The sequence below is a fragment of the Bombina bombina genome, chromosome 2 (assembly GCF_027579735.1).
Source record: "Bombina bombina isolate aBomBom1 chromosome 2, aBomBom1.pri, whole genome shotgun sequence".
NCBI lineage: Eukaryota > Metazoa > Chordata > Amphibia > Anura > Bombinatoridae > Bombina > Bombina bombina.
In genome coordinates this window covers 350,885,488-350,902,282 of record NC_069500.1, presented here as the reverse complement: position 1 = coordinate 350,902,282, position 16,795 = coordinate 350,885,488, and the positions used below count along the sequence as shown (strand labels likewise).

Here is a 16,795-nt window from a genome sequence, read left to right as displayed (position 1 = left end):
AATTTTGGGCTTATAAACTTTCTGTAACCAATGTTCTCAGTTATGATTTTCAGTATTTTGGTTCATCGGCTATCATGGATAAATAAAGGCTGGAAAAGGCTAATAAAACTATTTAAATTTGGTAACCCAGAATCAGTCAATCAATTTCAGAATAACATCTTGAAATGTTCATCCAATACCTCACTCTGCTCAGAATGTGTTTGATTGGTTTGCTCATAAACAAAATCGTATTCAATAATGACAAATTACCAATGGTAAAGAGTGATATTTATCAATAAAAAAATAACTCTGGTCACAATTTGCAGCAATATTGGCCAATCAGAACACAGAAGGGTACTGTCATTAACCCTAACTGGTTAATTGTTAAGCCATTGAAATATTTAAAGGGATAGTCTACTTGAAATGTTATTGTTTAAAAATATAGATAATCCCTTTATAACCCATTATATTATATCATAACCAACACTGCTATATTAATACATTTTTTACCTCTGTGATTACCTTTTATATAAGCCTATGTAGACTGCCCACTTACCTCAGTGCTTTTGACAAACTTGCATTTTAGCCAATCAGTGTTGACTCATAAATAACTGCATGGGAGTGAGCACAATGTTATATAAAGTATATGACACACATGAACTAGCTCTGTCTGTGAAAAACTGTCAAAATGCACTGAGATAAGAGGTGCACTGAAATAAGAGGTGATTCTACCTAGGTTTAGCTTTCAACCAAGAAAACAAAGCAAATTTGATGATAAAAGTAAATTAGGAAGTTATTTAAAATTGCATGCCCTATCTGAGTCATGAAAGTTTATTTTTAACTTGACAGTCCCTTTAAATAAATAACTGCCTGACCCTGAAAAAAGAAATACTGTGAGGAAACAAGGCGGGAATCACATAAAATCTTGTGAAAACTTCTGGCAAACCCTCCACACTGCCCTACTGCCGCATGCAGACAAGCCTCTCTTGATAGGGGGTGATTTCAACCTAGCCCAAATACTACCACTAGACCGCAAAACTGAAACACACACAAAACGCCAAACACAACTCACTGCCAAAAGAAACAAGAAAGAAACTGACACTTTCTTCTTTCAAAAACGCACTAGGACTCACTGACTTGTGGAGACAAAGACACCCAACACAAAGGGACTTTACATTCATATCTAAAGCACATTGGCTATTTTTTGTGCTCCTCAAATGCATAGACAGGTCCCAAATATTGCAATCTTAGACATTACAATCTCAGGCCATGCCCCCATATGGCTGCAATTATGCCAAACCCCCCATAAACCCCCACAAAGAGCTTGGAGATTTCCCACATACCTGTACCATAATATAGAATTTCAACATCACCTAAGGGCATAATGGCTAGATTACCATACTTTTAATGCCCAGCACCTAAATACCCCTGGACTTTTTTGGGGTGCATTCAAAGCAGTCATGAGGGGACAAATAACCAACTTCACAGCACACTTTAATTCGAAACGCAAACATATAGAGAGAACCACAAATTCGTCTGTCTCTGCAGCATACAATAATTATCTGACCCACCCCTCCCTCCACAATAGAAATCAATATTATGAACTAAAGACACTAAGAGACAATGCTTTGAAACAGCAAGCTCTAGTATTCCAACAACACAGAAAGGGATGCTTCGACAGACATGGAAACAAAACTGGAAAGCTTCTCACCAACACAGTAAAACTCGCCTAACCCAAGTCATTGATAGCGGCCATAACCACTAGCAACGGCACACACACAGACAACCAAATAATCATGAAAGAATTTGTACATTTTTACACATCATTATATTCTAAACAAACCACACATCCTCCCGACAGGGACAAATTCTGGACACAGATTAAACCTCCTACCCTATCATCAGAACAATTAGAAATCCTGAATGCCCCTATACTTCTAAGTGAGGTATAGAAAGCTATAAAATCAGCTAAATTAGGTAAAGACCCAGGACTGGACAAAATTCCAATAGAGTACTATAAAATCTTACAGAGTGAGCTTAGCCCACTCCTAGCTCAAACATTTACTGCTTATTTAAAAGGTACAGTTCTACCCCCAGACGATTTTGCAGATGCACATATGTGCCTGATTTGAAAACCTGACAAGGACTTGACTCAGACCTCTTCTTATAGGCCCATATCGTTATTAAATAATGACTATAAACTCTGCACAGCCGTACTGGCGGAAAGACTCGCTGGGGGAGTGGGATAGGTCATACACACGGACTAGACCGGATTCATGCAACATCATTAATCAGTCACATCACTACCAGACGCATGCCTTCTCCTTATCCGCACATTATACTCCCAGCCACGAACTTCCGTTTTAGTGAATGGCGAGGTTTACCAGCCATTCATCTTAGAAAGAGGCACTAGACAGTGCTGCTCCCTCTCACCCCTTTTATTTAACCTGGCCATTCAGCAGTTAGGCATATATATTAGAAACGCAGTGGAAGGCATTAACATCAGACACCACTCACTACATCTAGCCCTTTATGCTGACGACCTACTCTTATACATTCAAAACCATAACTCCTGCGCGAGCTGCATTGAATGTAATGGCGCGGTCGGGTCGGGCTGTGACTAGACAGCTGGCCCGATGCGCTCTGAGGGAAAACCAGACCCGCTCAGTAGAGCACAGAGGGCGGGTCTGGAAAACCCTCTTCTTTTTATAAAAAATACCGGATATATTATGTAATAAAAAACTAGCACTAATATAATGTTATATAATTCTGCACTATGTGCAGAATTATATAACATTATTTTTTAGGTTTACTGGCACTTTAACATCACTCCCAAACTCACAGATATTCAATCCTTACTAAAGGGCTGGGCCAAACTACCCCTACCACTCTCAGGCAGAATCAACCTAATAAAAATGATAGCCATGCCCAAACTCCTGTACCCATTACAACTATTACCCCTATTATTGAAAACAATGGACGTGTCTACCATTAATGGAGCCTTTTCCAGATTTGTTAGGAATTACAAAAAAACAACGTGCCAGCCGACATAAATTAGCACTCCCACCAGATAGAGGGGGATTGAAACTTCCGAATATAGAGTGGTATAACTGGTCTACGTTAGCTAAGTTAACATTGGAGTGGTTGGTGGGTACCTCAGTATTCAATGATAGGCAACTGGAAGAAACCTTAGTACACCAACTTCACCTAGCTTTCCTACCGCATGCCCCACTACACTCCCTTCCATCCAAGGTCCCCTGAGGGCATGGTCTAGACTGTGCAGATGGTGGGGAACATCTCATACAGTGGGGCAAATAAGTATTTAGTCAGCCACCAATTGTGCAAGTTCTCCCACTTAAGAAGATGAGAGAGTCCTGTAATTTTCATCATAGGTATTCCTTAACTATGAGAGACAAAATGTGGAAACAAATCCAGACAATCACATTGTCTGATTCGGAAAGAATTTTTTTGCATATTATGGTGGAAAATAAGTATTTGGTCAATATCAAAAGTTCATCTCAATACTTTGTTATGTATCCTTTGTTGGCAATGACAGAGGTCAAATGTTTTCTGTAAGTCTTCACAAGGTTGTCACACACTGTTGCTGGTATGTTGGCCCATTCCTGTATGCAGATCTCCTCTAGAGCAGTGATGTTTTGGGGCTGTCGCTGGGCAACACGGACTTTCAACTCCCTCCAAAGGTTTTCTATGGGGTTGAAATCTGGAGACTGGCTAGGCCACTCCAGGACCTTGAAATGCTTCTTACAAAGCCACTCCTTCATTGCCCGGGCGGTGTGTTTGGGATCAAAGTCATGCTGAAAGACCCAGCCACGCTTCATCTTCAATGCCCTTGCTGATGGAAGGAGGTTTGCACTCAAAATCTCACGATACATGGCCCCATTCATCCTTTCATGTACATGGATCAGTTGTCCTGTTCCCTTTGCAGAGAAACAGCCCCAAAGCATGATGTTGCTACCACCATGCTTCACTGTAGGTATGGTGTTCTTTGGTTGCAACTCAGCACTCTCTCTCCTCCAAACACGACGAGTTGTGTTTCTACCAAACAGTTCTACTTTGGTTTCATCTGACCATATGACATTCTCCCAATCCGCTTCTGGATCATCCAAATGCTCTCTAGCATACTTCAGACGGGCCTGGACATGTACTGGCTTAAGCAGGGGGACACGTCTGGCACTGCAAGATCTGAGTCCCTGGCGGCGTAGTGTGTTACTGATGGTAGCCTTTGTTACATTGGTCCCAGCTCTCTGCAGGTCATTCACTAGGTCCCCCCGTGTGGTTCTGGGATGTTTGCTCACCGTTCTTGTGATCATTTTGACCCCACGGGGTGAGATCTTCTGTGGAGCCCCAGATCGAGGGAGATTATCAGTGGACTTGTATGTCTTCCATTTTCTAATTATTGCTCCCACAGTTGATTTCTTCACACCAAGCTGCTTGCCTATTGCAGATTCAGTCTTCCCAGCCTGGTGCAGGTCTACAATTTTGTTTCTGGTGTCCTTCGACAGCTCTTTAGTCTTCATCATAGTGGAGTTTGGAGTGTGATTGTTTGAGGTTGTGGACAGGTGTCTTTTATACTGATAAGTTCAAACAGGTGCCATTATTACAGGTAATGAGTGGAGGATAGAGGAGCCTCTTAAAGAAGAAGATAAAGGTCTGTGAGAGCCAGAAATCTTGCTTGTTTGTAGGTGACCAAATACTTATTTTCCACCATAATATGCAAATAAATTATTTCCAAATCAGACAATGTGATTGTCTGGATTTGTTTCCACATTTTGTCTCTCATAGTTGAGGTATACCTATGATACAAATTGCAGGCCTCTCTCATCTTCTTAAGTGGGAGAACTTGCACAATTGATGGCTGACTAAATACTTTTTTGCCCCACTGTATAATATCCAAACGACTACTACTACAAGGAAACTCTACCTTTCTGCAAGGAATGACTACCCAAACATTTATAGCATGTAAAAATAACCGACTAGTCTCACTAACCCAACTATTTGAACCAGGCACAAATAATCTTCTACCACTCGTCCAACTACAGGATAAGCATAATCTCCCGAGAAACAGCACATTCGCATATTTACAAAGTACACACTATGCTCGCAAAACTCTTAACTGATGGAAGATAGAATATAGGGGGCGCCCTTGGTCAAACGAAACAAATTATATATGCAAATAAAACTAAAAACTGAACAATCTATCTAATGATAGATTAAACAATATGACAGAATACAATTGGCAAGTCAATAAATATGACAGGAATGACAAAGTCTCATAAATCAGAAGCAGGGTATTAGTTAAGGGACCCAGGTGTAAGTGGTAAATCCAGGTCCATGCAGCTGTCTGTGGATAGATTAAGGCCAAGATCCAGGATCAGCAATCTGTGAAAGTATAGAGAAACAGAAGGGCCACATAGCCTAGTACTGTATGATTATGTGAGAGATGGTGTGTAGAATGTATACACTCACATTTAGTAGAGCAGCTCTCTTGGTGCAAATAGAGCAGGCTGGAATCAAACAGTCACCCAGCAGACTGACTTCCGGTGTGGCTCGAACTCCAATGGGTCAGGATACAATATCCCCATAAAATGGTACACCAAATATCAGGGTGTAAATGAGAATAAATGGTATTGTAGCAAGTGCAAAACTTACTTTATTAACAACAAGTAAAAACAAGCAACGCGTTTCTCAGTCCACCAGTGACTGTTTCATTAGGCTTAATACAAAAGTATAAAAAACTTTCCATATATACCATACAAATAACCCTGTTCAATAAGCAACACCTGAGGGGGAGGGGTGTTTAACCAATTAAGAATGTCATGGCAACTAGTATATACAATCCATCTGCATCACAATATGGTCAACACAGCACCTGAGGTGGGGGGGGTGTTAACCAATTAAACATGTCATGGTAACCAATATATACAATCCATATGCATCACAATATGGTAAACACAACACAGAAATTATGAATACATGTATACCCATTATTTTATACATAGAGAGGTTAAAAAATTCAATATGGCACACAAGCAGCTTTTGGTATTAGAATATGCACACAAGCAGCTTTTGCATGAGAAATCGCTATATATGTTAAATAGAAAGTCAAAGATACATCCATTTTGGGGATACATCACTGATATACCCTCTTCAGTTACGCCACGTGGAGTTGCGGGAAGGTTCTCACACTCAAACTGTACTACCGGTATGGAGGCATTTAAAGTTTGGGAACAACGCACCCAACAACTTATGGAGTGGCACTTTCAGTATCTGAAAGAGGATTTCATATTGCTACTATCTTCCCTAACACAGCTGCCAAAACATGATGCTAAGAGTACAGGCCCTGAACCGGGTGGGGGGAACTGCGCTACACCAGCACCCACAATTCCGGAAAATCCAGAGATTCCCTCAGGTAGATCCACACTGAACCCTTGGTATCGCAGGTTGGGGCGAACATCAGATTTCTGCTTTGCGTCGATTATGACAGCAGACTTGGAAGTTGAGGAGGCTTTGTGATCTGGCATATCCCATACACAGGAGGACACACTATTTACAGCCTCATGCGTGCGCCATGATCACCGATCCCAGCTCCAAGAGACTACCACAGAATGTGGAGACTACTGCACAACCTAACCTTACAGCCAGGGATGTGTCCTTTGTAAAGGGAGACGTCAGCTTCGAAGGGGGAATGCATCTTCTTGTAGATACAAAATCTAATCTCACTAATGGCGGATCAATTATGAAACTGCAGCTCACTCTTGGCACTATCGCAAGTAACCCCCTAGAAAATATGGGGTCTGGACATGAATCTGCTCTGGAGACATATGAGGTAATTTTTTTATGCATCGCCCTCTGGTAAAGTTAATTCCAAACGAGGTATTGGCTAAATTTGTTCCAGGACTATATCTCTACCTGTACTTGTTAAGAGAAACGTTTAATATCATATATATTAATATGCTCTGGTGACTTTTCAAAAGGTGGTTCATATCATGTACTGTTTATGTTGCTTTATACGGAGGATTATATATTACTGACCCTATATCTCAAGTTTTGGTTTTATATTTCCTGTTGTACAAATGTTTATTAACTATACACTACTTGGATAGGTCTCTTAGAATGTGAAGACTGTTTTCACTGTGTCTAGCTTTGAAGTTTTTTTCGGTACTGGGTATTGTATAATGTGACCGCTAATGAGATTGCTTGGATACTTTAATTTCATACTTCCATGTTTTACAAGTGCATGTGGCTAATGTATACTGCCTAACTCTAGATATGCCTATAAATAATATATGGTTGCTTGACAATATACATTAAAAGCAATATTATAGATTATAGGCCTTCATTTGTAGCCCCTGGTTCTCTCCACGGTTATTATAACTATTTTGGGTTCTCTACACCTTCTTAACATTATAGACACTATCGGCTAGATTACGAGTTTTGCGTTAACAGGGGTGCGGTGCTAACGAGCAGTTTATGCTCACCGGCGCTCACCTACAAACAACGCTGGTATTACAGGTTTTTTTTCAACCCGGCGTCAGCCGCAAAAATGTTAGCGGAGAGCAAAATTTAGCTCCACATCTCACCTCAATACCAGCGCTGCTTACGGTAGTGGTGAGCTGGCTAAACGTGCTCGTGCACGATTTCCCCATAGGAATCAATGGGGCATATTCGGCTAAAAAAAAAAAGTCTAACACCTGTAAAAAAGCAGTGTTCAGCTCCTAACGCAGCCCCATTGATTCCTATGGGGAAATACATTTATGTCTACACCTAAAAGCCTAACATGAACCCCAAGTCTAAACACCCCTAATCTTACACTTATTAACCCCATATCTGCCGCCCCCCGCTATCGCCGACACCTACATTATATTATTAACCCCTAATCTGCCGCTCTGGACACCACCGCCACCTACATTGTACTTATGAACCCCTAATCTGCTGCCCCCAACATTGCTGACACCTACATTATATTTATTAACCCCTAATCTGACGCCCCCAACATCGCCACCACTATAATAAAGTTATTAACTCCTAAACCTAAGTCTAACCCTAACCCTAACTTAAATATAATTTAAATAAATCTAAATAAATCTAAATAAAAATACTATTATTAAATAAATTATTCCTATTTAAAACTAAATATTTACCTATAAAATAAACCATAAGATAGCTACAATATAACTAATAGTTACATTATAGCTATCTTAGGATTTATTTTTATTTTACAGGCAACTTTGTATTTATTTTTATTATGTTAACCTGGTTTAAATCATATGTATCGGATCGATCACAATATGTCTCTGTCTCTAACATTGACTCCCTCCCTCTCCCAGTCACGTGTGGTGTTCCCCAAGGTTCCATTCTCGGCCCCCTACTATTCACATTATTTATAAATGATTTGCCTAATGTCTGCAAATCCTCAACTGTACACATGTACGCAGACGACACGGTAATCTATGCAAACAAATCTGATCTGCTGCAGCTTGAAACAGTGCTCCAAGACCAGTTCACAGAGGTAGAAAAGTGGATCTCGAAAAACAAACTCTTCCTAAACACTGACAAAACGGTCACAATGATCTTTGGAATGGGACCTAAAATACATAAATTACAAAATTCCCATCTTCGCATCAAAACAAAATCCAATTGCACGCTGACCGCAGTCCACTCTTTTAAATACTTAGGTATGTTGTTAGACCCCAATCTATCTTTTGGACTCCACATAGAAAAAATTGCCTCTAAACTTTATCCAAAACTAGGTGCCCTGTACAGAAACAAATCTTGCCTCAGCCCTACAGTAAAGGAAAAGATTGTACAGCAAATGCTGATGCCTATCTTGGATTATGGGGACATAGTATATGCACCTGCTCCGCAAACTCACCTTAATAAACTAAATACGTTGTATAACTCGCTCTGCCGCTTTGTGCTACAATGTAACTACAGGACCCACCATTGTGACATGCTAAAAGAACTAAACTGGCTGTCGCTAGAATCCAGACGCACCCTCCATCTTTCCTGCCTTGTCTTTAAGAGCCTTTCTGGGAAGCTCCCACCCTACCTGAGCAGAATGCTCTCCCCTGCTATTCCCACCTCCTATAACCTCCGATCCAATAACAGCACATTATTTAGCTTGCCTCAATACAAAAAAAAAGCAGCTCGATCCTCCTTTTCCTACAGAGCGCCACAATTATGGAATGACCTCCCTCACACTTTAAAAACTTCCCCAAGCCTAAAATCCTTTAAGAGATCCCTCTATACGATCCTCCTTTTCCTACAGAGCGCCACAATTATGGAATGACCTCCCTCACACTTTAAAAACTTCCCCAAGCCTAAAATCCTTTAAGAGATCCCTCTATACATATCTCAAAACAGAATGCTCCTGTCATGGATAAATATTTCATACCTGCTCTATGTTAAATGTTTGCATATAATGTGTATTTTTATTATTGTTTTTGTATTTTATTGTACCCTATTGTATCAATGCAATGTTTTGTGATCCCAGGACATACTTGAAAACGAGAGAAATCTCAATGTATCCTTCCTGGTAAAATATTTTATAAATAAATAAATAAATAAATTATTACTGGTAAAAGAGCTGATTACTTTGGGACAATGCCCAGCAAAAAGTCCTTTTAAGGGCTATTTGTAATTTAGTATAGGGTAGGGATTTTTATTATTTTGGGGGGCTTTTTTATTTTATTAGGGGGATTAGATTAGGTGTAATTAGTTTAGTGTAATTTGGTGGGTTTTTTTTCGTAATTTAGTTTATTTTATTTAATAATAGTGGTAGTGTTAGGTGTAATTGTAACTTAGGTTAGGATTTATTTTACATGTATATTTGTATTTATTTTAACTAGGAAGCTATTAAATAGTTAATAACTATTTAATAACTATTCTACCTAGTTAAAATAAATACAAAGTTGCCTGTAAAATAAATATAAACCATAAGCTAGATACAAATGTAGCTATTAGTTATATTGTAGCTAACTTAGGGTTTATTTTATTGGTAAGTATTTAGTTTTAAATAGGAATAACTTAGTTAATTGTAGTAATTTTATTTAGATTATTTTAAATTATATTTAAGTTAGGGGGGTGTTAGGGTTAGGGTCAGTATTCCCTATAAGGTCAGTTTTGTGAGCAGCCCAGCAGTGAAACAGTTAAAGAACCGCACCCTGCAATTGGCAAACACTGCACAATAAAGACTGCAAGGTATGATTCTCTTATTAACAGTTTCACTGCTGGGCCACTCACAAAACTTAGAGGGAACACTGGTTAGGGTTAGACTTAGGTTTAGGGGTTAATACATTTAATATAGTTGCGGCAACGTTGGGGGCGGCAGATTAGGGGTTAATAAATGTAGGTAGGTGGCGGCGATGTTAGGGACAGCAGATTATGGCTTAATAAAATTTAACTAGTGTTTGCAAGGCGGGAGTGTGGCGGTTTAGGGGTTAATATATTTATTGAAGTGGCGGTGATGTCCGGTCAGCAGATTAGGGGTTAAAAATGTATTTAAGTGTTTGCGATGCGGGGGGGGGCCTCGGTTTAGGGGTTAATAGGTAGTTTAGGGGTGTTAGTGTACTTTTTAGCACTTTAGTTAAAACTCTTAACTACTGACTTTTAAATGCGGTAGGAGTCTTGACAGGAGAGGGTGTACCGCTCAATTTTTCCAACACTCGTAATACAGGCGTTAGGCAAATGCCATTAAAAAGATAGGATACGCAATTGACGTAAGTGGAGTTGCGGTATGCTCGAGTAACGGAAGAAAAGTGAGCGGTACACCTGTACCTGCCAGACTCGTAATACCAGCGGGCATTAAAAAGCAGCGTTGGGACCTCTCAACGCTGCTTTTTAAGGCTAACGCAAAACTCGTAATCTAGGTGTATATTATTATTTCTATATGCACGCTTAAATGTTGTATGTCCCCTCTGTTCTGTCTTTGCCAGAATATTAGCACATGTTTACAACCCATTATATACCTCTTATTGTCCTACTTGCTGGCGATTCCATAAGTCAGGTTCCCAACTCCTCCTGACGTTATGGTAGCTCATAAGTGACTAACACAGTAGCGACCAGATCTCTGTAGTTACTATAAGGTTTTGTGCCTATTGGATAGATTGGTGGTCAGTTGTTAGTGGTCGGCATGGTGTGGAATACTATATCTGTAAGATTACAAGCAGACTGAGGTGTATTACTGTTTTTTAATAGTTAGATTCTCTATAAATCTTGTCTATATATACATAGTACCCTATAATTCAGATTTATATACTTTGCATATACTTTGTTATATAGAGTTCATACAGTCACATAATGTTATAGTACTCACACTGTCCAAAGACCTTAGATCCTGACCCCTATAGTCAAAGACTTAGGTTCAGTCTGAACATGTTGTGCCACATACATATAGATAATATCTGAGATTTTTCAAAATTCTGATTTACTTAGGCCATAGTTTCCAAATTATGGGCTGGTTGGCTCCACCCCCCCACCCCCCCCCCACCCCATTTAAAAGTACTCTGGTTACCTATTTAATAACCAAGGGGTAATTTGCGGTTTCCCTTGATATGCACCTCAGTTAATTTACCTTTCTCCAGCTCTTACAGTTATATTTCTTTATATTATAGCCTGTAATAGTATGGATAGAGACTATGCAACCACTTACTAGATAAAGGGAAGACAGATCAGGAAAAGGATTTATAATTTTCAGCTTTAAAGGGACAGTCTAGTCAAAATTAAACTTTCACAATTCAGATAGCGCATGCAATTTTAAACAACTTTCCAATTTACTTTTTTCATCAAATTTGCTTTGTTCCCTTGGTGGTACCTAGGTAGGCTCAAACGGATTTCTAAACAGTTGAAAACCTCCTCCTAGCTCAGAGTATTTTGAAAGTTTTTCACAGTTAGACAGTACTAGTTCATGTGTGTCATATATATATATATATATATATAACAGTGTGCTCACTCCCGTGGAGTTATTTAGGAGTCTGCACTGATTGGCTGAACTGCATGTCAGTCACAAGCACTGAGATAAGGGACAGTCTGCAGAGGCTTAGATACAAGTTAATCACAGAGGTAAAACATATATTAATATAACTGTTGGTTATGCAAAACTGGGGAATGGGTAATAAAGGGATTATCTATAGTTTTAAACAAAAACAATTCGGGTGTAGACTGTCCCTTTAATACAACTACAGCAAAGGATACAGGTCTCTGAATATGTGCATTGTATGTATCTCTATCTAGGTAGTGTTGGAGGCTGGTGCAAACCAAGAGCCCTGGGTGGCATAAGGTTCTGAGAATATCACTCATTTAGACTATTCTAATCTTACATCATCTATAATTGGTTGTGCTGTAATGGATCTCTTCCCCTTGTCTACCACATATATACAGGTACTAAATAGCTTTGATAACACATATATTATTTATATTACTATCTGTAAGTTTGCTTATAATTACTGTAGGACATCTTAAGATTAATTATTCCACTTTGTTATATTTATATACTTGTATCGGTTTTATCTGCTGAACATATGGAATAGAGGTTACCAATGTATTAATTTGTATATACATATATGTTGTATATATTTGCTCTATATAATTTGTAGGTACAGGATAATGGTATACTGGTTCCTTCTACTAGTTTAATTATTTAATTATATATATTGTATCTAACACTGTTTCAACATTAGTTTGATTCTCCTACTTATACAATATGATACTAGTATGTTGAGGTCCAATAGAGGCCTCTAAGAATCGAGGAGAACCTTCCCATCTCTTAAACTACTAGAAAATGTGAGGTTTATCTTCTGCCTGTAGGAATTGACCTGTGATGTAATATATATATATAGATTGTATATCTGTATTAATGTGATTGATAGTATTCTTCTTTTTTGCATTCTATGTATACCTTTTGAAGTATTGCATGTATGTCATGTTACACATTACACCTCAATTAAAAAAAAAAAAAAAAAAAAAAATGAGAATTATAGCACCTATGCCAGGGATGGCATCAATTTCTGTGCCCAAAACACCATTGGGCCAGGCTAAAAACAATTGCTTGTCATGGAGGAGGATCTACCTTACATATATTAACAGTAAAATCAGTGGCCCAATGGACATTAACCCTTTGAAAATATCAGTTACTTATTAAAAAATGGGAATAAGAGTACGTATGCCAGGGTTGGCATCAATTTCTGTGCCCAAAACACCATTGGGTCAGGCTAAAAACAATTGCATGTCATGGAGAGTTATCTACCCTGTGTATATTCATAGTAAAATCAGTGACTCAATGGTTATTAACCCTTTAAAAAATATCAATTACTTATTCAAAAATGAGAATTACAGCACCTATGCCAGGGTTAGCATCAATTTATGTGCCCAAAACACCATTGGGCCATGCTAAAAACAATTGCATGTCATGGAGGGGGATCTACCCTGTATATATTCATAGTGAAATCAGTGGCCCAATGGTTATTAACCCTTTGAAAATATCAGTTACTTATTCAAAAATTGGAATTACAGCAGCTATGCCAGTGTTGGCATCAATTTCTGTGCACAAAACACCATTGGGCCAGGCTAAAAACCATTGCATGTCATGGAGGGGGATATACCCTGTATATATTTATAGTGATATCAGTGGCCCAATAGTTATTAACCCTTTGAAAATATCAGTTACTTATTCAAACATGCGAATTACAGCACCTATGCCAGGGTTGGCATCAATTTATGTGCCCAAAACACCATTGGGCCAGGCTAAAAACAATTGCATGTCATGGAGGGGGATCTACCCTACATATATTAACAGTAAAACCAGTGGTCCAATGATCATTAACTCTTTGAAAATATCAGTTACTTATTCAAAAATGGTAATTACAGCAGCTATGCCAGTGTTGGCATCAATTTCTGTCCCCAAAACTCCATTGGGCCAGGCTAAAATCAATTGCATGTCATGGAGGGGGATCTACCCTGTATATATTTATAGTGAAATCAGTGGCCATTGGTCATTAACCCTTTCAAAATATCAGTTGCGTATTAAAAAATGGTATTAAAAAATGGGAGAGCACCTATGCCAGGGTTGGCATCCATTTCTGTGCCCAAAACACCATTGGGCCAGGCTAAATAAAAATTGCATGTTATGGAGAGTTATCTACCCTGTGTATATTCATAGTGAAATCAGTGGCCTAATTGTTATTAACCCTTTGAAATTATCAGTTACTTATTAAAAAATGAGAATTACAGCACCTATGCCAGGGTTGTCATCAATTTCTGTGCCCAAAACACCACTGGGCCATGCTAAAAACAATTGCATGTCATGGAGGGGGATCTACCCTGTATATATTCATAGTGAAATCAGTGGCCCAATGGTCATTAACCCTTTGAAAATATCAGTTACTTATTCAAAATTGTAATATTTGTATTGGTGCCAACATATTCCCTTTTTTTCCAGCTTGTATATCCAATTGTGGTATAAAGGGAATTCACCTCCGTGTAACTACATTATATGCATCATATTGTTATTTGAATAAGCCTATATTTTTATTTTAAAGTCAATTTAAAGCAGTCTGACTAAAAAATGTGAATAAGAAACCAACTTCCACGAATAAGAAACAGCTTGAATAAGAAACCAACTTCCTTGTCGTTCAGAAGTGTCGCATTTTGTGATCTATGAAGAAGGTTGCACCTTCCATTGTAACCACAGGAAAATAGTGATGCATTATGCGCTTAGATTATGTTGCCTATGTTGATCATTAAACCCGTGAGTTATGACATTAAATGACCGCAATGCCCGTGCTACATCAATACCCGTAAAGCACCGATACTGCATTTTAATATCTAACCGATTTTTACAAAGTTACGGAACAATCCTTCACATGCAAACGGAAATATAATGCCGATGCAACCGCTTGTTTCCAAAGGATTAAACATGAAATATGATTGTAATGGTTACCAACCGGCGGCAATAGAAGATACTAGTAGGGTGCTGTAGATACTATGGGTTTAAAGCGCACTATAAGCTACGCCCCATATCCTCAGCTCAGCACAGGACGAGCTCCCCCACTGGTACAAGACAAGCTACGTCACCGTGATCCGGGATCCTGCTAGAAAGTAAGGGGCGTGGCTTTGGATCCACCAATCAAAGTTGTCCACATGCAGCGACCGTGAGCCTGGGGTAGCCGTGGAATAAAATGCTATAGCGGCTTCGTGTAGTTTCCACTGGAAGCGGGAGCAGCGAAGAAGGAGGTTCTGTGGTGCTGGCAGTCGGCAAAAGAGGCCGTAGCCACAAATATCTGGTGGTCGAAAACGAGATTTACTACTCACCGGGACGATTACAACATTCTATTAACCCAGGAAAGGCAGATTAACGAGTAGGACTAACATCAGACACGAATTTATCCCGGTTTAGGCACGGTTCATGACTTGTAGTAATCGAACAGAGAACATTGTCCTGGTTGTGGTGCGGAAGTCACTGAGCATCGCTCACCTGGGCAAGGATCCGCATTCTTCTCTGCACTCGCGTACCACGATCCCTGTATAGGAGACCTTTGAATACCCAGACCGCTGTTAAGGCGGTGAGATCGCATGGAAAGCCTTCTGTGAAGACACCTCCCCGGCCTTATTGTCAGGCCACTACCGATAGACACGAACACTTTGTGTGGAAAAGGGACACGCAGTGGGGGAAGGGAGAAATAGGATCCAGCCATGGAAAACGCACATACAAAGACAGTGGAGGAAGTTTTGGCTCATCTTAATGTGAATGAGAGCACAGGGCTGGGCCTGGAACAAGTCAAGAAGCTAAGGGAAAGATGGGGCCCTAATGGTACGTGTGGGCAATTCTTAACCAGGGAGGATGGGTGGGGAGGGAGTCGGGGAATAATAGCTTTATACATGCTGCAATGCGTGCAGTGATGCCGGCGCTGAGGATGGCACGTCCATGTGTCAGATGATCCTTATGTTGTATTATAGTGTAGGAAAAAAATAGTATTGCAGGAAAATGACCTATTTTGTATGCATCACACCTGTGACTGCTGTGCAGCATACACCACAGCGGATTGGATATCAGTTGTATTAATGTGCAAAGGAAAAATATAATTTATATCCTAGAGCTGTTACTGCTTTGTCATGTAGATGAAAGCTGGTGTAGCACTTCCTGGAAGGCCTATCCTGTGTCTAGCCGGCATCTCCGTAAGAGAAAGGACACATAGAAGATGGCTGACTAGATCCAACCTCGTGTTTTTTTTTTCTCTAATGCAAAAACCGGTCTCTCCACTTACCTGGAAAATGCACTAAAGGTCTGGGTTTTATACCCCCCCCCCTTCTTAATCCATGATTCAGTCAGTCACCTTCCTATTGTGTTTCCTCATCCTTATTCTGCAAGAACTGCAACAGCTTGATTACATTATTGATATAAAAGTAATTTTAATATACAGTTCAAGTGTGAAGTTATTAGTGTTCAATTGTGTTAATGTTAAACCACTTTAAGTTGGTCACATCAGATTTACTTCAGAGCTGCATGTGACAGCCGTTTTAGTAATGGATATTGAATTAAGATACATTATATCAAAAGGTAAAACCAATGTTCAGAGGCAATATAGTTAATTTGTGTCCTTTTAAAAATGCTCTCCCTTGTTTGATGTAAAAGAATGACATGGTGGTCCATAGCCATGTGAGGCAGTACTTGCACAGCTGCCTGGTAATGACTTGGCTAAATGCAGCATCCTTCCTTTTGATCAATGTGAAGTGACTAGATAGTGTGCCAGGAAATCTACTTAGTAATTGTTGCAGTAGTAACATGTTTATATTTTGTAAA

The 16,795-nt window shown here is 39.4% G+C and overlaps 1 protein-coding gene across 3 annotated transcripts in view; it reads left to right on the top strand.

Moving 5' to 3' along the window:
* Positions 1-15,126: 15,126 nt before the first annotated feature.
* Positions 15,127-16,795, top strand: part of ATP2A2 (ATPase sarcoplasmic/endoplasmic reticulum Ca2+ transporting 2) — a 39,794-nt gene continuing 38,125 nt past the window's right edge. For all 3 annotated transcript variants that reach the window (XR_008400629.1, XM_053701733.1, XM_053701732.1), the window contains exon 1: positions 15,127-15,805. Coding sequence is in view for 2 of the 3 variants with exons in the window: in XM_053701733.1 (XP_053557708.1) it covers positions 15,688-15,805 (118 nt within the window). In the remaining variant the exon portion in view is untranslated. The remainder of the gene's footprint in view (positions 15,806-16,795) is intronic.